Source organism: Glycine soja, chromosome 9 (genome assembly GCF_004193775.1).
Source record: "Glycine soja cultivar W05 chromosome 9, ASM419377v2, whole genome shotgun sequence".
Lineage (NCBI taxonomy): Eukaryota > Viridiplantae > Streptophyta > Magnoliopsida > Fabales > Fabaceae > Glycine > Glycine soja.
In genome coordinates this window covers 40,404,624-40,425,520 of record NC_041010.1, presented here as the reverse complement: position 1 = coordinate 40,425,520, position 20,897 = coordinate 40,404,624, and the positions used below count along the sequence as shown (strand labels likewise).

At 30.6% G+C, this 20,897-nt stretch overlaps 2 protein-coding genes across 4 annotated transcripts; both read right to left on the bottom strand.

Annotated features, from left to right (window-relative positions):
• Nucleotides 1-879: 879 nt before the first annotated feature.
• LOC114368897 (diacylglycerol O-acyltransferase 2D-like) lies at nt 880-7,176 on the bottom strand. The gene is made up of 9 exons (XM_028326180.1): nt 6,731-7,176; nt 6,549-6,623; nt 6,323-6,408; nt 4,830-4,936; nt 4,591-4,746; nt 2,621-2,707; nt 2,316-2,413; nt 1,716-1,803; nt 880-1,299 (listed from the first exon to the last, which is right to left on the bottom strand). The coding sequence occupies exons 1-9, from the start codon at nt 6,943-6,945 to the stop codon at nt 1,198-1,200; spliced, it is 1,014 nt and encodes a 337-aa protein (XP_028181981.1). The 5' UTR covers nt 6,946-7,176; the 3' UTR covers nt 880-1,197.
• Nucleotides 7,177-18,368: 11,192 nt separating this feature from the next.
• LOC114367446 lies at nt 18,369-19,815 on the bottom strand. Of its 3 annotated transcripts, XM_028324639.1 has the most exons (5): nt 19,621-19,801; nt 19,499-19,522; nt 19,250-19,423; nt 18,960-19,127; nt 18,369-18,815 (listed from the first exon to the last, which is right to left on the bottom strand). In XM_028324639.1, the coding sequence occupies exons 3-5, from the start codon at nt 19,421-19,423 to the stop codon at nt 18,684-18,686; spliced, it is 474 nt and encodes a 157-aa protein (XP_028180440.1). In that variant the 5' UTR covers nt 19,499-19,522; nt 19,621-19,801; the 3' UTR covers nt 18,369-18,683. The 3 variants fall into 3 exon arrangements, with proteins under 3 accessions (XP_028180440.1, XP_028180439.1, XP_028180441.1); XM_028324638.1 differs by having other exon boundaries at nt 19,499-19,815; XM_028324640.1 differs by lacking the exon at nt 19,499-19,522.
• Between the last annotated feature and the right edge of the window lie 1,082 nt (nt 19,816-20,897).

Here is a 20,897-nt window from a genome sequence, read left to right as displayed (position 1 = left end):
TTAGTGTTTGAGAAGTATTTAGCCAAGGGTAAGGTGAGGGTACTAGGCCACTCACTCGGCTGATGCCTAAGTTGTCTTAGATAGGTGTCCAAATAGTATTGTAAAGATGTCCAAGCCAAAAAACGAGTTTTTTTTTTTTAATTATTACACAATAGATGAGTGTTTGACATGTGTGCAATGCTTGTTTGAGAAGTATTATGTCTGTAAAATGTCCAAAAACGGTTTGCCATTACTGCCCTTGGTTATTTTATTTTGATGCAAGCTTAGCTCATCAAATTGGTGCAACCTTACCCGTGAGTGTGAGTCTATGCTTCCTCCACTCACCTGCATGTATAAGTGGCAAAACGGTCTATCCGACCCAATGTGTGTGGGTTGCAGACTATAATTTGACATGCCAAAAAAGCTCAAATTTAATTCAAACCTAAAAAAAGTAACACAAGTCTTGTAAAAGCTCAATTTTTGTGGGCTTTTAATGGGATTAGCCTGCATTGGACTATGATTGGGTTAGACTAAAAAGCTCACATTTAATTTAGGGTTAAAAATTTAATCCTAAGTCTTATATTTTATCAGGCGGATTCGAGTTGCCACAGTTAACCAAAATATTTTGTCACCTCTACCTCAATGTTATCTCCATGCATATAATTTTTTAAAAATTGCATATGCAATATGCCTAATAATATTAAAAAAAAAATCTTTAAATAAAAAAATGATCATTTTTTCCTATGGTGGGTAAAATTGGTATTTCATAAATAAACAATTTTTTTTTAACTTCATTACTTACCTAACTATTTTAATTCTACTATTTCATCTCTTTTTAATTTTCTTTCATCTCAACCAAACAACCTCTTTTCACTCTTTCACCTATTTTTCATTCATCTCTACCAAACGCTACATAAGCCATAGCGTAACATTTTAAATTAATCTCAGATTTATAAATATATCTGATATAAATTGTTCACGGACTCATAATTGGAAGTTTACAATTTACATGATTAATTACCAATGTGACTTCTAAGACAACAAAGATAACTCCTTTCTCAATCAATCAACAGTATTTATTTACCTCACCCCATTCAAATCCAATTAATCATGAACCAATCACTCCACTCCATCTTCAAAACTCCCAAATAAAGCCTAACCTAAGAGAAGAAAAGTGTAATTACCCCCATGAAACTATGGGTCGAAGTTACAACCATATCAAACAATTCTCAACTCAAGGTTTGGATATCCAGCTCGAGCTTTGTGTCGTTCAAATAGATCTTGAAGTGCTTCAACAAATTGGCTATGTATTCTGGCAACCTAAAACAAAGTGAAGGAAATAAGGGATCAAAAGTTTAGTCATGTACAGCTCAAATTTGTAAATATCTTGCAGGCCCCATCCATAGCTTGCAAGTACCTATCTAGAAATAGTTTATCCATATTATGCAAAATTGCAAATCTTGGATTAGCGTCTGTATATTTTGCTGTACTAAAGCCTAAAGGACTACATTACAAAAGTTTATTTCAAGGAAGTCAAAATCTTCTATGTAGAACAAGAGAAAATATGCCTTTCAAAGTTAAAGTCAAATGGAAGGTTTTTATTATTCCAAGATTTCTTTACTATATTGGCAACTTATTAACAAGATGAAAGGCCGACATTTTTAACTAGGAGATGACATGAGTTACTGGATACTTGGTGAATGCCAGTTAAAACAAAAAGGCATGATAGTATATACCTCCTCAGGAGTTGGCTCGTGATTTTTCTCGAGCTCAATTGGTCTACCCACCACCACATGCATCGGATGTTTAAAGGGTATCGGAGATCTGAAGAGAAGAGATAATTAGTGTTAAAAATTAGTTCCAGATAACAAATTCTATGCTTACTAGTTTAAGTTTCATACTGATACACCAGTCAAATGACTGCTGTCCGCAAATCAATGATTCCATTCTCTCTCTCTCTCTCTCTCTCTCTCTCTCTATATATATATATATATATATCAAAAACTGCTAAAAGCTGACTATAAAAGGCATGCAATCTGCGAAACATTAATTGAATCCACCTTTTCCAATCTCATTCTTAGCAAATATTCTAAGCCATGAACCAGACAAAAGCTGACCTTTCATTTATGTACCAAACTGATTCTCAAAATGGTTTGACGTTTTAGAAATGGCTTATTCTATTGTTCCATCTTGTTGAATTTAATTTATTGGGCAACCTCAAGTTTGAACTTAAAAAATTAGCTTCATTCATCATGCAAAAGCCCCTTGACTAGTGAAAATAGGAGTAAAAGAGATCACAGGAAGGCGGCAAGTTGACATTTAAAAGAAACACATACCCAAAAATTCCCCAAAAATATATTGGGGAGAACTTGACAGCCCTTGCAAAATTCAGAATTAACTTCCCACCTGGTTTCCACCACTTATAGACATTTGACTATAGCAAAATTGCACCAAAGGGAAGTGAGAGTTTATTTGAATGAAAAGAAAAAATCAGAAACATGAATTAGCAACATTATAAGATAGGGAAATAATGTACAGCGACATTTTAGTTTAACAGTTTTCTGCAGCTAATCTGGGAGTCAGCAAAATGCGGCAAGATTTTTCCTTAAGAATAAAATATACATGGACAATAAAGAAATACCTGACCAAAGCAGAAAACTGGAACCAGGGGTTTTCCTTTCTCCATTGCTATGCGGACAAATCCCCTTCTTGCTTTAAGATAGGCAATCTAGAAAGCAATTAATTCTTTATATTGTTAAACCTGTATGAATATAATTCATAAAATAAAGAAGTTTCATATTGTAAGACCCATTTTATCTGAAACCCTTTCTGTCTATCTTTACAAACAGTAGAAACAAGTTAAAAGCAACCCAAAACCAAACAGTAAAAGATATCACCCTTTAAACAATCAGCAAGATATTGCCACCAAATTATCTAACCACTATGATGATGTACGTATCCTGAATATACCCTTAGCATAATTTTTTAGGCATTTTGTGACTGTACAATGATTCAATCATTAAACCAAACATGCACAATGACAAGGTGCTTAAATGGTAGATTGAAATCAGTTGGGCCCATTGCAGTAATCAAATTGAAATGACATCACGGCCAGTGTCAGAATTCAAACTAACAGAACTGTGATGGCACTACTGATCTTTACCTTGCATGAGGCATATTAAATGAACAATTTCTTTTACATTTTTATTACAAACATCACAGGGTGCAAGCAGGTATGAGTTTTCTGCCACTAATAGCACCCAGTAGTATCATGGCTCATGTCTACCTCATTAAATTGCTTCTCAATTATTATGGCATTATCTCCATTTAAACCAAAAGCCTAATGACATTGCTGTTCAATTATTCTAACTACTATTTTGTTGTTGGTCATTGTATTTCTTTAACTTACATGTCTTGTCCTTCACATGAAAACTTTCCTTTCAAAATCCAAAGCTGCAGCACTCCTCGGTGAAACTTCCAAACTTTCAACTTTTTTGGTCTATTCACAAATTCTAGAATTTCTTCGTCAATCTGAACCTTAGAATCATTCCATTCCTTGTTATAGCTCTCCATCAAGTGTTAAAAAGCTTTGACAGACTCTCACTCTTTGGCTGTAGCCTCACATTATATATATATACCCTATATGATCCAGTTCAACCATAGCTTGACCCCACACTACAAGACAGTATGCAATATGAAATGAGTAAAACTAAATAAAAAGGATATGAGTATCTAACTGCCTTCTTCCATCAGCTTATGTTAGGCTTCCCAGAAGTGCATGTTAAAAGAGAAATAGAAAGGGTACAAAGGGAATAGAGACACAAGCAATGAATATGATGTAAGTAAGGGTCTGAAGAGGAATTTGGACCATGGGCAGGGGCGTGTAACAGCTAGGAGCAAGCATAAAAGGTAGGGAAGGATCCTGGAGCATTTTGGGCCCATGGGCAGGGAGGAAGCAGACCCCTCAAAGTGTTTGCAACCATCTACATTTCTGTTCTTGTTTTGTTTCTGTTTTTGAGAGATAACATACAACTAGCCTGCTGTAGGGAGTAACTCTTCATATTTTAAAAAAGAAATCCAAGTTTCTATTGGCATTTGTAGTGAATGTTTCTTTCTGGTTCAACAGCTTCTAATTTGTGTAATAGATAAAGCAAGCTTGATCAACCTTTTTTCTTAGTGTATTGATACTTGTGCATAATCCACAATTTATATATTCTCTTGTATTCAACATTACTCTAATATCAAGAATCAGATACAACTTAACAGTGTTATTAGCAAGTCATACTGCCATATCATAGCTGAAACATTTCAGGCTACTGATCCTAAAATTCAGTCTATAACCCATATAAATGAATCAAAAGAATGTATTTTTCCCAATTTTCTATCCAAACTAGATATAAATTAGACATGAAATATCAGAGTGGGAAAAAACCAAAGTGTTATGACTATCAAACATATGGCAGTGAGATGGTAATTCAGCCAAAGCACTTGCATAGCAAGGAAAAAAGCCTATACCAACATATTACTCCAACTTGGCATCAGTCATAATCTTATATTATATCTAAAAGAATAAACATTTTCCATGCTCCATGAGAGTGAAAAACAATGTACCTCAGAACCATGCTCCATGAGAAATGCTTCTTGCACTCCACCAGGTATCAAGATACAACTATAGCCAGCATCCAACAGGGAGGTAAACCTTTTCCTTGTCACTGGTGTTAAGCCCAACCATGTCCATATGTGTCTCAAAAATGGTGTGTAAAATATCTATTTGTTAAGTGCGAGAAGAAAATTTTTAAATTATATCCTCAATAACCTTCATTACAAAAAAGGGTATATAAAAGCCTTACCGCACTGCTAGCAAGAACTTTTATTTTAGGAAGAGGCATAAAACCTGTGTTGTCAGCTAACGCAACAACTCCAATTGGCAAAACTGAATGTGGTTCATAACCAAAAACTGCATGAAAAGACATACTGTTGTTAATATTGATGAACTACTAACAATAAAATACAAATAAAATAGGAGCCATCACCATAGAGAGAGATGTTAGCTTAAAATTTGTAAAAATGTTTCAGATCTAGCTCTGCCCAAGGATAAGCAAGAAATCACTTCATCCAGGACAGTTAGTCATATTTATGCAATGTTGAATCTTTAAAATGAAGGAATTGTTTCATTTCAAAATGAATCTTAGTAAAAGCCTGTTTGGAAAAAAAAAATTGTTTCAGCAGAGATATCAGCACTCTCATGGCCTATCCACACTTCAAACAAGTTACTTCTAATTGCAATTTCTAAAATTAAAATAATTAATCTTTTTTTTATTAAAGTCAAACCTTAATTAATCAAATTCATACTTGTCTATATTCATTTAATTGATGACAAATTAAGAAACACAAATACTAACTAGTATACTCAGAGCATTGGTAGAAAAAAACAAATAGAAAGTTTTTATTGACAAGAAACCATTGAATGCATGCTGTTTTAGGCCATTGGAAACATTTAATAGGGTGTAATTAATGCTCCTTAACAGCTTGCTGCCAGAAGCCTTTAAGAAATTAAAACTCAAAACAGTTACTCAGCAATTAAGAGTACCAACAGTACCACCCTATCTAGTACGGTCATCTTCAAAAAAAATTCAGGCTAAATTATACTTTTGACAACTGTCAATCTGTCACCCAGCACCTATTATGAATGAAGCAACCAAACAAAGGGAACAATAATCTCAAGTCTCTACCTTCCTATATCAATATTTCCACTTTTCCTACAATCCTTTCCCCCAATATCAAATCCACATAGCCAACTTACTCAAAAAAGAAAAATTCAATTTAAAATCTCTTGCCACTTTTAAAGAAAAAATTTGCTCATGAGATAAGAGTTACCCCTCACTTCTATATACTAATTTAGGCATACCATTAGTCAATATGAAATCTCCAACACACCTCCCTTACACCAAGAATTGGACATATGCAGATGGTCTGATAACGGGTGACTCAATAAGCCAAACAATAACCACTAGGATAGGATCAAATACCAACTTAGAATTTGAGTTTGAGCCAAATTCAACCCCTCACCCCTGCCCCTCTATATACACTATGTTGGTCATAGTTGCTACTCAGAGATGCTTTACTTCAACTCAAAATCAATTCATAACTTTTTTTCTAATACAAACCCAAACATCTAAAAATATATAAATTAAAATTAATTATGAACTTAGAATCAATTCTCCAACATGAAACCAAACAAACACTAATAGACCGCAAAGAATTGAAAGTGAAAGCAAAGGTGCATATTCTTTTAAGAAAAATCCTCAAAAGTCAAATTTTGAATGAATAGTTTGGTACACACCATAAGCACGATTGGGATGAAAGGCCTTCATGTCCTCCACATGAAGCGTGATGGGAAAGTAAGCGCAAACGTGCTTGCATATGTACCTGAAACACACCCAATTTTTTTTTCTTCGGAAAAAATACTTTTTTTTTATTCAAACACAAAAGCACGATACTTAAACTGTGTATCATAAAAAGCAAATAATAATAATAAATAATAATAATTATTATTATTATAAAAGTACCTGGATAATTTTCGACCGAATTTGCTCTTTTCATCAACAGGAATTACCATGAGCACGAAAAGCAAACCGAAAAGCCTGACATAACAACCTTCTCATTTTAATCACACAGTGAGAGAGAGACACGTGTAAATATACACGTGTGTATAATTGAAGGGAAGAAACCAAAGGAAAGAGAAACGAACAAAAGTGCTTTGTGGAGAGAGAGGAAGAAGATTGCGAAGAGCACCAACGCGACGTTGAAATGAATGGTTCCGAGCCACAACGCCAGGGCCAAAATGGTCTTCAAGTAATTTGGTGACGTGTCACCGAACACCTCGCTCCCCTTGAACACCTTCTCCCCCTCCGCGTCGCCGGAGCGCCGCCGTGGTTCATCTGTCGCCGCCGCCGTGCGCTGCATGGTTTGGTTGCCGAATGCAAGAGGAGGAAGTGTTGTTTTTATGAAGGAACAAGGAAGTGAGGGGCGTGGAGTAAATAGGGGAAAGTGTGAGGGGCAAAAATGTCACGTGGGTTTTCGTCTCTTCTCGGAGTTTCCATCGACTCGATTGTCTCGTGTCTTAATATTTGTTTTTATTTTATTTGTTCAGACACTCATTGATATCACATGGAAACGTAAATGCCAAAGGCTACTTTGTCCGAACGGTTGGGAGTTTATTTATTTGACTTAATTGCAAAAATAATTTCCTATTTATCTTAATTGATGATCTTTCTAATTTAATTCACTAATTTAGTTTTTGATTTTATATTTTATTATTTGAGTTTTCAATCATGAAATTGAATTAATTATTAATAAGTAACATTGGTTATCACTTGTCATGATGACATTAATTTTTATGACATGTGATAATGTCTAATTTGGAGGTTAAGAACTCAAATAGACAAATTAAAAAGAAAAAAAAAGTTAAATTAGTAAATTAAATTACAAGACCAATTTAGTAAGTTGGAATAAACATGACAACTAAAGTCTATTTATTTATACAATTGGATAAATCCATATACATTTTGAAACTGACTTTTAAAAACAAAAGTCATAGATCTTCAACAAAAATTATAAAAAGATTTTGAAAAAAAATTAAAGCGGAAAAATATATTAAAGACTATTGGTATTTTTGTTTTATTTTTTGATTATTTAAGAGAGAGGAAAATAAAAGAAAAGAGAGAACGGTTAGGAAATAATCGAAGAGAGGAGAAAAGAGAGACTAGAGAGGGCGAGGAGTGATAGGGAGAAAGAGATTTTTTAAACCTTTCACTTAGTTTTTTTTAGTAAATTACTTATTTTTTATATAAAAATTAAGGGACTGTTTGAATTAGGATTTTTTTATTGCAAAGGGTGTATTATTTTTATTTTATTTTCTGTTTTTAATAGTTGCTTAATTTCTCAAGGAAAAGAAAACCTAAAATAAGTTGGGCTAGAAATTAACTAAAGAAAAGCTTTTTCCTCCAATCTTCTTTTAAGAGAGCATTGAGTTTAAGTTTTATCAATAAACAAATAAAAAAATGTTTGAAAGAGATCTAAATTAACCATAAATTTAAGGAAATTTGTAAATATGGTGCAACATATCAAGTGATGGCATGCGTGCTAGGAGCGATATATGTTTATAAAGACTTAAAGAGGGAAATTGTGTGGTAGACTGGTGAGCCAACCTTGCCTACTCTCAAGAGATTGACATTAATATGCCTCCAAGACCTCCTATGGGTTGTTGTGTTTTGCTCCCTCAATATTTACTTGAAGTTACTTTTCGGAGTTTAGTTAGGTTGTAGGTTGATACTTGTTGTGGGGACTCACCTTGATTTTTTTTAATTAGAATGAAAAATATATTTAAAAAGGATAAATATATAATTTCATGATTTATAAATTAAAATATGATTTAAAATATTAAAATTGAATTAATGATTTATTTCAATTTGTTTTGGATGAGCTTGGTTATTTCTTTTGTAGTTGGGTCTTAAGAATTGAGCTTTTGATATAAGGGGGTGTTTAGAAGGGCCTTTATGAGAGAAGGGGCCCAAAAACTCCTAAAATCCTCCTCTAAATACCTACAAATCTAAAATCGTCTCCTAAAACTCCACATTCTCATTTATCTTCTCCCTCAAGTCACCCCACTCTCATTTAAAATATAGGTTATTGTTCATTGAATAAACAAATTAACAATGTTGACATCAATGCAAATAAAAATAGAGAAGAAGTATTAATTAATGAACATGATTTAATTACATTGGGTTCTCCTATAAGGATGGTTATTATAAATGTTAAAACTCCTTTAAAAAACAATATATAAACGTTAAAAAAAATAAGGAGATTTAATTTGTGTAACTTCACAAAATCTCAAAGGTGATTAGTATAATTTATTGTTACATTTATTCATTTTTATGTCAAGCCAAGTTTTTCTTAATTAACTCTGACATACATTAGATGAAATATTCAGGATTAAGAAATTTGACTATAAATAAGAGAAAATTTAATTACATAATTAAAATCGGAGACATACCAAAATCTCACAATCGCGATATCATAGAAACTAAAATTTAAATTATGTCTCAACTAAAACACTTTTTGTATACAATAACAATAATGAAATTCAAACAGATAATCCCATACAAATTATCTCAAACTAGTTAAGTGATAAGGTGTTTCCTTAAAAAGAAAGTGATCACCTGTTAGTTCTTAAATAATGTTTACTATGACAACAGAAAACATAACAAATCAAAAAATTTATATAATACTGTATGCATCCTGTAAAACGATATTGCCTATACATAATAAAAATATATGTGGGGTAACACCTTTTACTAATGTCGTCTTTATTAATAATTAGAGTCTATAAAGGTCACGGAAAGTATCATAAACGACGGGGACACTTGGCTTGTTTGGTTCGCCTACTGGGGCATGCATATATAGCCTTTACATGGACCTTCCTAAAATAATTTATACGTCACTTCATGATATTTTTGTACATTTGCTGGTTCAGTTGCCTAATAATTCAACTATTCAAGTATACCAATCTGCTGTCACCATTTTAATTTGTTGAACGTGTAATAAAAAAATAGTTCTATATATATATATATATATATATATATGTATAATGTCAGTTATTGGATAACAAAATATAAACCAGAATTTATAGATATCCGAAAAATGTTAAAATGGCATTTTTTTTATCAAGTGTTACTTTAGCTCAGTTGGTGATAGCAACCTTGTCCACCTACATTATGCAAAAAGTGCTTCTCCCTAATCAAATATGTGACAAGATGGAAATGATGCATTGGGACTTTTTTAGGGCCATGGTGATGATGATATAATTATGTGGAATAGATTCTACCAGCCTAAACAGGAAGGGGGTTTGGTGTTCCGGGATATTCGTCACTATAATAAAGTCTTAATCATAAAACTAGGTTAAGGTCTCATTCCCAAATCGAATGTGGGAGCAAATTCTCTTATGCAAGGTTGAAAATGTGAGATATAAAGTTAATTTGATGGTTAAAAACGAGAGATATAAGGGTGAAGAGATAAAGATAAGAGAGGTTGAAAGTTTGAATTTATGACTTTTTTTTTAACAAAACTAACAAACTATCATTTATCAATAAAAAAATAAAAATATAATTAGGGGAGCACCATCATGCATTGTGCTAGAAGTAGATCGTTCTCTTCTAAAGTTTAGAAAACCATTAAATCACTTAGAATTATACTCGTCAATATTATAGTAGCTAGATTGATTTTGTTAAATAAAATATTGTGACAATTACTTAATAAGCAATATTGATAAGTACTTGGTGAAAATATAATAAAGTGTTCATAAATGTGATGGTATTCTGAGGATTACATTTCACTCTATAAATATCAATGTGACATGTTATTAATTATGTCAGATTATATGACCAAGTTTAGTTTTTTTTTTTTAAAAAAATTGAATGGCCATAATCGATTATGTTTTTCACCCAAATTGATTATGTGCTTAATACTTCAATAAAATAAAATAAAAAGAGAGAGGGAGAGAGAAGCTTTTTAACGTTGTTGGGAGACGGCCCACACGGTTTTTCATGTAAAAAAGGAACGACAATTTTGGATTGTTCATTTTTTACTATAGATTTTAGCTGCTTTCATCTTTTTTTGAAGTGAAAGTTTTTTGTGTGGGTCCTGCATCATTTCATGCTCTTTCCACTTTGGTTTCAGACGTTTCAAATGACACCCCTGCAATATTTTTAGTCTATTTCACTGCTGTATTACTTTCACGTCTGAACTTTTAGAAGTTCTAAACACTACCTTATGGGGATAAATCTTCCTAAATGATTTTTATTTTCCTGTTCACAAAACTCAAATGCATAACTTTACTTGTAGATAACTAAATCTTGGCACAAGGACCAACAGACTATGGTTTTGTCAAAATATTTTCAGCTCAAGATTTGTATATCCAGCATGAGCTTTGTGTCGGTCGAAAAGATCTTAAAGTGCTTCAACAAACTGATTGGCAACCTGAAACAAAGTATAATTGAAGATTAAAAAAAGTTCACTCAACTACAATTCACATTAGTTGATAACTCATAATAAATTGGTAATGTTAGCTTAGGAGAGAGAGGTTATAGAAGTCACTAAATCCTATTTTTTCCTTAAGTAGCGTTTTAAATAAAACTCTCCTATTACTCTCTTCCCCACACACAAGTCAGTAATTATTTACTTTGTAACTTGAAAACAAGTAAAGTGAATTTGTTTGGATAAACTTATCCAAAATCACTTCAGCAAAAAAAGAAGAAGAAATAAGACAAAATAAACTTTTCTATTCACTAAAATTAGTTTATATGTAAGTTAAAATAATCCTTTAAAAAACTATAAAATTCTACAAATTAACTTATACATAAGTTAATTTTAAATTACAAAGAAATTCACACATATATGATCCATATATTTAAAGGGACCCACATAAATTTTATCCAATAAAAATAAAGTTACAAACGTATTTTTTGAAAACTTGTTACCACTAGCTGGATCATGTGACATGTGTGGCTCTGTTGAATGTTACTTAGTACAAAATCTGGGTGATAGTATATGCATTTGTTATATATACCTGCTCCATTGTTGGTTCTGGATTTTTCTCTAGCTCAATTGGTCTACCCACGACGATATACAATGGATTTTTGAATGGTATAGGAGATCTGAAGACAAGAGTTGAACATTCTGTGATATATATTAACATATAATATAGTTCTTGACAACAAATTGTACTAACTTGTTTAAGCTTTGTACCCAGCACTGGTAATTGAATACCACTCTTCTTTCTAAAATCAACTGTTCAATGAGTATATGAATATCTTCCATATTGAAAGAAAATTAGTTGATTCATTCCTCGTCATAAATCCCTTGCTGGTGAAAACAAGAAGTCAACGAGAGTAGGGATCACATGCGGAAGCCAGTTGACATGAAAAAGAGATAAAAACTCACCCATAAATTCCCCAGAAAAATAATGGAATGATCTTCATAAACCTTGCAAGATTTTGAATTAACTTTCCTGGAGCTTTCCACCATTATAGGCGTCTGTCTACAAAGATTGGACCAAAAAAGGGAGAGATGATGAATTTGTACATATAGGCGCAGAAAATGAAAAATACACAAGTAAAATTAAAATTAGTGATGATAATTGGCCAGATTTAAAGATATGGAAATATGATATGGTAGTCTTTAATATTAGAGTTTAATTGTTATGTATGGTTAAGCGTAAACTCTGTTAGCCAATTTAAACTCACTTTAGTATCACTTTTTGAAGATAGTTGTTATAAAAATTAATAAATTTATTATATATAATAATTTATAATTTCTCTAAAAAATAATAATTTATTATTAGATAATAGTATAAAATTATTTTATATAAGTTAGTTAGTACATATGTTATTTTCTCTTAATTTTAATATTTTAATGAATTTGATGCTTGAAGCCAACGTCAATTGCAAGTTATATATATACAAAGTTATTCTTCATCCTTACTCTTATTTTGCTTTAATCCAATGATTCTAAGGAGTAGTTCTTCTTTAATTAGAAGAAAATAAAAGTTAAAAATGAAAAATAACTCTAACAAAGAGATATTCAAGGAGTTAGAGTAACTTTTTTATTCTTATATGTGTGTACTAAGTTTAATTATTTATTTATTTTTTATAATTTTTAAACTTATCTCTTTTAAGTTTTATAGTTAATAAGCGAATTATTTAGTCTCTTAATTTATATTTTAATTCTCCAAAAAGATCCATGTCGTTAAAATTCTTTAACCTACGGAGTTAAAATTATTCAACGGTTGAAAATTAAAATACAAATTTTAGAGACTAAAAAATTCACTTATTAAATTTTAAAAATTAAAAAAATTATTTATTAACTATAGAAACTAAAAAGAATAAATTTAAAAATTATATCAACTAAATAAATGAATAATTAAACCTACTATTAACCCATTTGAAGTTGAAATATGTCATAAACATGGAGAAGTCGTCTATCTTGAAGGAACCATTTTATGAAGAATCCTCTGTTTCCTACCTATACAAACAGTATTTATAAACTGATTAATTATATTCGTCATTCCGTCCCAAAACCAAAGAGCAAGAAATATCTTATTTGCATAAATAAAAAACAATCTTATTGGAATCGTCAAGATTAATCACCAAAATATTAATCAACCGATGAAATTTTCCTGATAAAATTTTCATAACATTTAAATTTTGTGACTCCACAATGATACAATCATAAATCATACATGCACACAAGAGGGAAAGATATTTCATGTTCAAATCAGCTTCTTGGTATTGTTTTTTTGTTTTTTAAGCAAGCTTCTTGGTATCGTTTGTTCAATAAATGCCAGGCAACTTTTCTTTATTTAGAGCATGATAATTATGCACAATTCTCAATTTCAGCTACTCTCGTGTTAACCAAATGGCAATTATTCAAACAAATTTGAGGGATACAGAATAGAATTCCAACAAGAGATAATTTGTGTACAAGGGGAATACTCTCTTTTAAGGTTGGCATATGTGCTGAATGTCAACAATTTTCGATGTCTAAAATGGTTGAGAGCATAAATGAATTTAGAAGTGTATTAAATATTTATTATTAATTTTATGAACAAAATTATAGATATGATCTATTATTAGAAATTTTTTAAGTAAATATTAACTTAAAACTATATTTTTTATATATTTTATTTATCAATATTTTTAATTTTAATTATATATATACATAGACACACACATTGAGAAAGGATCCTAAAAGAAGAAAGGGCCAAGACTCCTCTTCGGCTCCTTGGATTGGATCCATGTACATAATGCAGTACGTGAGAATTTTTTGTAGTTTCAGGATCTATTAAGGAGCTCTGGCAGTGACTCAAAAAGTGGTACAGTGATCTGGTTTGTTATTCTTATTCTTTGGGCTTTGTGGAAGGCACTAATTCATTGGATTTCGAAGATGTATATGTTTGGATCAGTGTGATAAAATTGATTTTGTAAAGTGGAGTTTGATTAAAATTAATTTTAAAAGTGATATAAATTATATTTGGATGTTTTTTAATTTAAAAATAAATTTTAATATAAAATTTTGAATTTAACGTAAAAATTATTTAAAATTATTTTAGTTCAAAATAAATTATGGACCAAAATTGCCTATATCTTTCATCTAGTAGGCAATTAATGAACCTTTCAGGTCATCAATCAAATAATAAAAATATCAAGATTGAAGGTTGAGTAAAAACCTTGCGGCGCTACTAGCAAGTGCAACAATGCCAATTGGAGGGTATGTTGTTACTACTTACTACTATTATCAATGATTCGATTGATAATAAGATACAAACGATAGAGGAATAATCATCACGGGATAATGCTATTTGCACAAAAATATCTCATAATAATTTTTTAAAAACAAGAAAAGAGAAAAATAGAAGTTTAGGATAAGCCTAGTGATGCAATAAAAAGATAAAAAAAAAAATAAACAAAGAATTGTTAAAAAGTATTACAAAGAAAAATTATTCTAAAAATATTCATTAATGAAATTAAATTGTGCTGATTACAATTCCATCCCAAAACTGAAGTAAGCCAAAACAATATGTTTACTTAACTTTGTAAATCTTATTTCTGATCTGGTCAAGGTTAAGGACGAAATATATTATTTCATCCCGTAGAGAGAGTCTTCAATCTTTGGAATATTTATATTTAAAGAATTGAGGTAATTAATATAGATATAAATGAATTATTTTTAAATAATCTAAAATTGAAACGGTCCACACATTAGATTGAATTCAAGTAATTAATGTGCCTATGTCGGAAGCAAATTTAATGTCCATGCATTCAATGAAAGTGGACAGATGGATCTTAAGTCCACCCTTGTCAACTTAAAAAAAAGAGAGAAAGGGAATTATAAAAAAAGGGAGAAAGAGAGGACAGATAGATTAGATACAAGATGACTGAGTTTGTTTACATTTATTTTTTAAAATAAATATTTCTTTAATAAAATAAAATATTTTTTGTGTATCTATTTTTGTTTAAAATAAATAATTTTTTATTTTTTTAATAAGAAAATATTATCTGTTTCAGTTTTTTTAAAAAATACTTATTTTAAAATTATTTATTTTAAGTTTAAACCAACACACTTAATATTCAAATTCAGCTTACTAAAAAGCAAATATGTTTATACTATTGTGCTTGAGATTTCAAATCTTGATTTATTTCATTTATTAAAATTAAAATGTATTGATAATTAAGTTTAAATCTTGATTAGCATATTATTTTTTAAAATAAAATTTTAAGTGAGTTAAATCCCATAAGCTCATCATCAGATAATTAACACAATATCTTATTTGACCATAATTCAAGAAATTAAAAACAAAGGCATTTTTTAAAATGAGAATAATAAAAAGCAGTTCAAAAAGAATAATGTGAATAGAGAATGGTTAAAAGTGTCAATTTTCTGAACCAATGGTCCCCAACCCAACCCCTTCCATAAATTGTAGTAATGTTAAACTTGACGCATCCCTCACCAATTAAATACCCATTATATGGGAAAAGGGACATGATGATCTCAGTAAATATTCCTCATAAGCCCCTTTCCTAGAGTGCAAATTCCCAAGATCCATCACTCAACAAATTAAAAAGGTACTATACTACCAGCTTCCTCTAAAAAAGTCTAAACAAGATTTTTTAGTTTTTATCTCGTGTCATGTCAAGTGTGTGTTATTCACCAAAAAAAATAATGTCAAGTGTGGGTCCAAGTGCAAATTCACATTAATTTGTATTTAATGATGATAATGACATTTTTTATAAAAAAATACATGGCTTAAAGTATTTTCATTTCGACTAGTTATGATAAAATTTAATGGTTAAAACATAAAAAATGTGAAAATTAATTAAGTCCATGGATTGGTACAAAGTACAAACCATAAGCTTGATCCGGACGAAACGCTTTTGCTTCTTTTATGTGAAGCGTTATGGGAAAATAGGAGCAAATGTGCTTGCATATGTATCTGAAATATAGCCAAAAAGAAATTGCTCAAATTAATAGTGGGATTTAAACATCCAAGTAAAAAGAATTTTAAAAAACGAAATCCAAGTATAAAATATAAAATATAAAATAAAAAAGCAGAGAAATGCGAAGTTACTTGGCCAATTTTTGACCAAAAATGCTATTCTCATCCACAGGTTTGAGCACGAGCACCCTGAAATGCAAATTGCATAACCCATTTAACATCATGAATGAACAAATTGTAATTAAAACTGTAATTCAAAGATATGTAAAAGATGAACACATAAAGTTAGCTTGGTAATTAAAGAAAAGAGAAAAAAAGAAAAGTCATGGACTCGAATTTTTTATTAATTAAAATTAACAATCAGAGAAATGCGAAGTTACTTGCCAATTAATATTTGTATGTTGCTGAAGAAGTATCTTTCGTGTACTGTTTTCTCATCTGACGTGAAATTACAAATGGATGTGCCTAAAACTAAAAGCCGCACAAGCAAACACATTAATACTGAATCTGTCAGATCTTTCTTCAACTTAATCTCCTACATACATGAACTAATCCTATTTGTTCCTTACGGGTGTTAAAAAAATTTAAATAATGGATAGACATTCGATATCTTATCCCACACCTAAAGAAAAAAAGTATAATAGAAAAAAATACATAAAAATGAGAGTTGTTATTCGGATTCTAAAAAAACTAAAACAATTGTTTTAGAATTGAATTGAATTATAACCATTGAACTATTTTTTTAAAAAAAAAACTATATGGACTGTTTATAATAAATAAAAAAATTGAAGTATTTTGTTTGAAATTAAATCGAACCTAATTAAATCATAAAACCCAAACTATTTTTATAAAGGATAAAAATTCTACTACTTCTAATCTTTTTTCTTGCATATCAATGCATAGAAGTAGTTTGGTTAAATCCGAAAACAATTAATTTAGTATTCGGGTTCGAATTTAACACCAAATTAAACCAAATAGTAATTCAATTATTTTCAGGCGTGAAAAATTTTCTGGTTCAGTTAGGTTTGAGCGAATCATATTTCAATTTAGTTTCTACACAGTTTGGTTCAGTTCATTTGTTTCTTTCACCCCTATTAATGTCCGTCGTTTCTATTCAAATTGAAGTTGTTTATAAAAACAGAGAGATCACTTCAAACAAAATAAAAAACAGAGACCATGAAGCACATTATTTAGGAGGTTAGTTCTTCGAATTAATTTAATAAATTCTTAAATTCTATTATATTCTTGTAAAATCATCTTTCTCAATTCAATATAATTTTATTTTTAGTTTTGTACATTTTCTTTTTTCTCTTGGACTCAATCATATTTACTAACATATATAGTATTAGAATTTAGAACTATGCACCTACCCTAAATATAAATTCTCTTTTTGCTGCATAGAGTTCCATGAGCTTATTCTTCATCACCTTTATGGCGAGAAGATTTTATGTAGGCTGAGAGTTGTGAAATCTTTCTTGTTTCATCTAGCACATCATAGGGTTCCTCTCTACGTTGGCAACATCGGCAAGGTTACTTAAGGGTTGAGGTTCCCCCTTCTGCCAAAATCCAGATCCTTATTCATGTTACAATCAGTTACATTTTTTCCAAACAATGGAATTAGGAGGCTTCAACCATTTTGATCCTTTCTTGACACAATTGTTTCTTTGATATTATATTATAGAGCATGAGCTTAGCATCAATTCCCTTCTTCATTGAGTAGTGCTTTTTATTCGAATCTTGATTTCCATTTTGAATTCTAGCCTTACAATTTTTTTCCAGATTATCTTATGTGTGATTTTGAGTTTGAACTGCACGATTATTCAATGAATTATGTTGAAAGGACTGTCGTTTCTACGAAATCATGCTACTCTAGAGTATTAACATGTTTCCTACCAACCAAATTTTTAGTAGTCGTTCATGTGGACCATGCAAGCGAGTGTAGATTTTGTCACATGGTGAGGTATCGTGTTGGCAGGACAGCAGGGGTGTGCAAAAAAATGGATTTGGACAAAACCAAAACCAAAATGATTTTCACCCTAACTGATTTGAAAAAAAAAAAAACTGTTGTACAAAAGAGATTCAATTAATCAAATTGCTTTTATAATGTTTTTTAAAAAACTAGTTTGGTTCTTAAATCAGTTTAAAACCAATTAAGAACCAGTTCAAAGTTGATTTTTTAAAATTAGTTCAATTTCAAACTAGTTCATCAAAACCGTTTGTAAATTTGGATTTAAAGATCCAACTGGTTAAAATGGTTATATCTGATTTGGTTCGGGTTATTTTTATCAAACCGGTTTTTGCACAGTCACAAGGGAGAAGTAGGCACAAACTTATTTCAATCAAAAGGGATGTTATATTTGCTTCAAACTTGAAGACTACAAAAAATATTTACATCAATGCAAGCCACCGGATAAATGAGGTAGCACTATGAGAACATGAGAAGTTCAATTGTATGATGACGAAACTTGGAAGCACTTTGATCAAGAACATTCCGATTTTGTAATGTATGACTTGGGTTATGTGTTTATGGTTTTTCTATTGTGGAATGAAATCAAGCCAATAGATATAATTATTTGGTTACAACTTACAACACTTCCAAGTTAAGCCGGGAATTATAGAAATTTTGAAAGATACAATGCCACAAAATCTAACATCAACATCCCAATTTCAACCACTTGAGCATCCTGTAACAACCCATTCTAGATATGGCCTTGATTCGTCTTCTTTGTGCCCTACAAGATGGTGAGTTTAATGAACAAGCTTCCAGAACAATGCTATCCTCACCCTGTAAGACCATAAAGCTCAAGCTCATCATTAAAATGCAATTAATTGGTTGGTGGAATACATAAACAAAGAAAAACAAAAGAAGTATTTTTTTTATTTTTTTTTATAATGTGAATGTTTCTGAAATATGAATCTGTAAACTTACTTGTGTTACAAAAGGACCCTGCTTCTCTTGAATCGTGGTGATCATATTCATACCCTCATTTGGTCCCCTAGCCTCTAATGATCCTAACCCATTTCCCAACTTTTCAGTTACTGCAGCATTGGAAGAACTAGACCTTGATGTGTTTTCCAAGTCCATGTCCCTACTCAGCTGAATGATTTAAAACAAAGCATATATATAACACAAAAATTTGCTTATAACATGCAAGAACTACAAACTACAAATAAAAAAAATTCTAATAAAATATATTATCTGGGTCTTTAATTAGCAACCTGAATTAATCGATTTTCTAGCACTGCTACCCGCTCCAGTAACGAGCCTTTGTGGTGAACTTCTTCAAGGGCAGAGAACATGCTCTTGCACTGTTCTTCTGGTTTCAGACATTTGTCAGCAACAACAGCCAAATTTGGTGCTCCATAACCGTGCCTTTCTTCCAGAAACAGCATCTGCATTTTCAAGAATCACCGTTATTCTATGGATTGAAGCATGAATGAAACTTGAAGAAGAAAATATTAATTTACCTGATGCTCAAGGCGATCCAATCTCTGGAGAATCGAAAAGGGTGGATTAACCTCTTCTCTTTCATCATTGTTCATCATTTTCTATGAACCAATAAAAAAGAAAACTACAAATACACGCTTACCTGAAAATTATGAAATACTAATTGAGTATCTGCCACAAAAAAATAGTGTGTAATAATTGCAGCAGGATGTGGTATTAACGTTCACACGGAGATCAATAGAAAAACAGAACAAATTGTATAGAAGAGTGTCTGAAGTTCAACTTTTGGTGGGTATTTGTTGGATTTTATAAAGTGATATATTAAATTTTAAGTACCTTCCCATACTTTATTTTCCGTATTTATTGCATGGAGAGATCTTTTTCACAACGCGTGGCAAGGGAATGGATCATTAACTTCAGATACGTGTAGAGATTGAAATTTTGATCTTTTATCATATGGTGGTAGAAAAAACAGCAGTGATTTTCTTGTCATATTGTTATTGCGTTCACATATCTAAGTATGGAACATGGATGGGTCACTTTGTCGATTTCTTTTGTTCACATATACATGCTCACAATGAGTTGTGTGCAATCATTGTATAAGTAAAATTAGAGTCTACTTTTGGCTGATTCTCTTAGCGATCAAATGAAATGTATATATCCAATCATTAAACTTCAGAAATGGTAAATTGAAAAATTTAGGAAATAAGTTAAAAATGAGCTTTTTAAAATAGCTAATGTAAAATAGTTTCTACAAATTAGTTTATTTATAAGTTATTTTAATTTGTATTTTTGTTATTTTTTCTCATTTAAGTATTTTTGGAGAAGTTTATATCCAAACATATATTTAATAACAATTTCTTCCTTTATAATTACACAAGTCTTATAAAAGTATTTTCTTCCTTTTTCCTTTTTATTTCTTCTCTTATTTTATCCATGTGAAAATTTACTAAAAACAAGGAAAATGAAATGGAATAAATGAGTATCTATAAAGAATGAATCTGGGGTGATTAAGTTTATGATTTTAGTCATCAATCAAGTGCTTACTACCAAAAACTGCATTATTTTATTTTAAGAGATTTGCACTTATTATTCAATTTTTTTTAAAAGAAGTAAATTAAAAATGAATTATCATCAAATTTATTTGAGAAAAAATAAAAAAAATTATAAATATTTTGAAATTAATATGAAAATTAAAAACAAGCTAGTTCAAGAGTCAAATAATACACAAGAAGATGAAAACTGAATCGCAATAAACTTATGAAAAAGAAATAAAAAAAGAAGAAGAAATTGAGCATTCCAAGTTTCCAACCCAGCCCCTTATAACTCCACAATTGCAAAATACTAACATGGCAATGTTCCGCAACAAACCGGTGGGTCCTTAATTTCAAAGAACTTAAATCAAATTTCCTAATAGTT

What these genes read in the sequence shown, in the direction of transcription:
- LOC114368897 (XM_028326180.1), bottom strand. Translation starts at nt 6,945, where the DNA reads ATGCAGCGCACGGCGGCGGCGACAGATGAACCACGGCGGCGCTCCGGC. An exon ending in TCTCTCCACAAAGCACTTTT is followed by an intron (nt 6,624 to 6,730) that starts GTTCGTTTCTCT and finishes TTGTTATGTCAG; the next exon opens with GCTTTTCGGTTTGCTTTTCG. An exon ending in TCATGGAGCATGGTTCTGAG is followed by an intron (nt 2,708 to 4,590) that starts GTACATTGTTTT and finishes ATTGCTTTCTAG; the next exon opens with ATTGCCTATCTTAAAGCAAG.
- LOC114367446 (XM_028324638.1), bottom strand. Translation starts at nt 19,576, where the DNA reads ATGATGAACAATGATGAAAGAGAAGAGGTTAATCCACCCTTTTCGATT. An exon ending in TGGATCGCCTTGAGCATCAG is followed by an intron (nt 19,424 to 19,498) that starts GTAAATTAATAT and finishes TTGAAAATGCAG; the next exon opens with ATGCTGTTTCTGGAAGAAAG. An exon ending in TAGAAAATCGATTAATTCAG is followed by an intron (nt 19,128 to 19,249) that starts GTTGCTAATTAA and finishes TAAATCATTCAG; the next exon opens with CTGAGTAGGGACATGGACTT.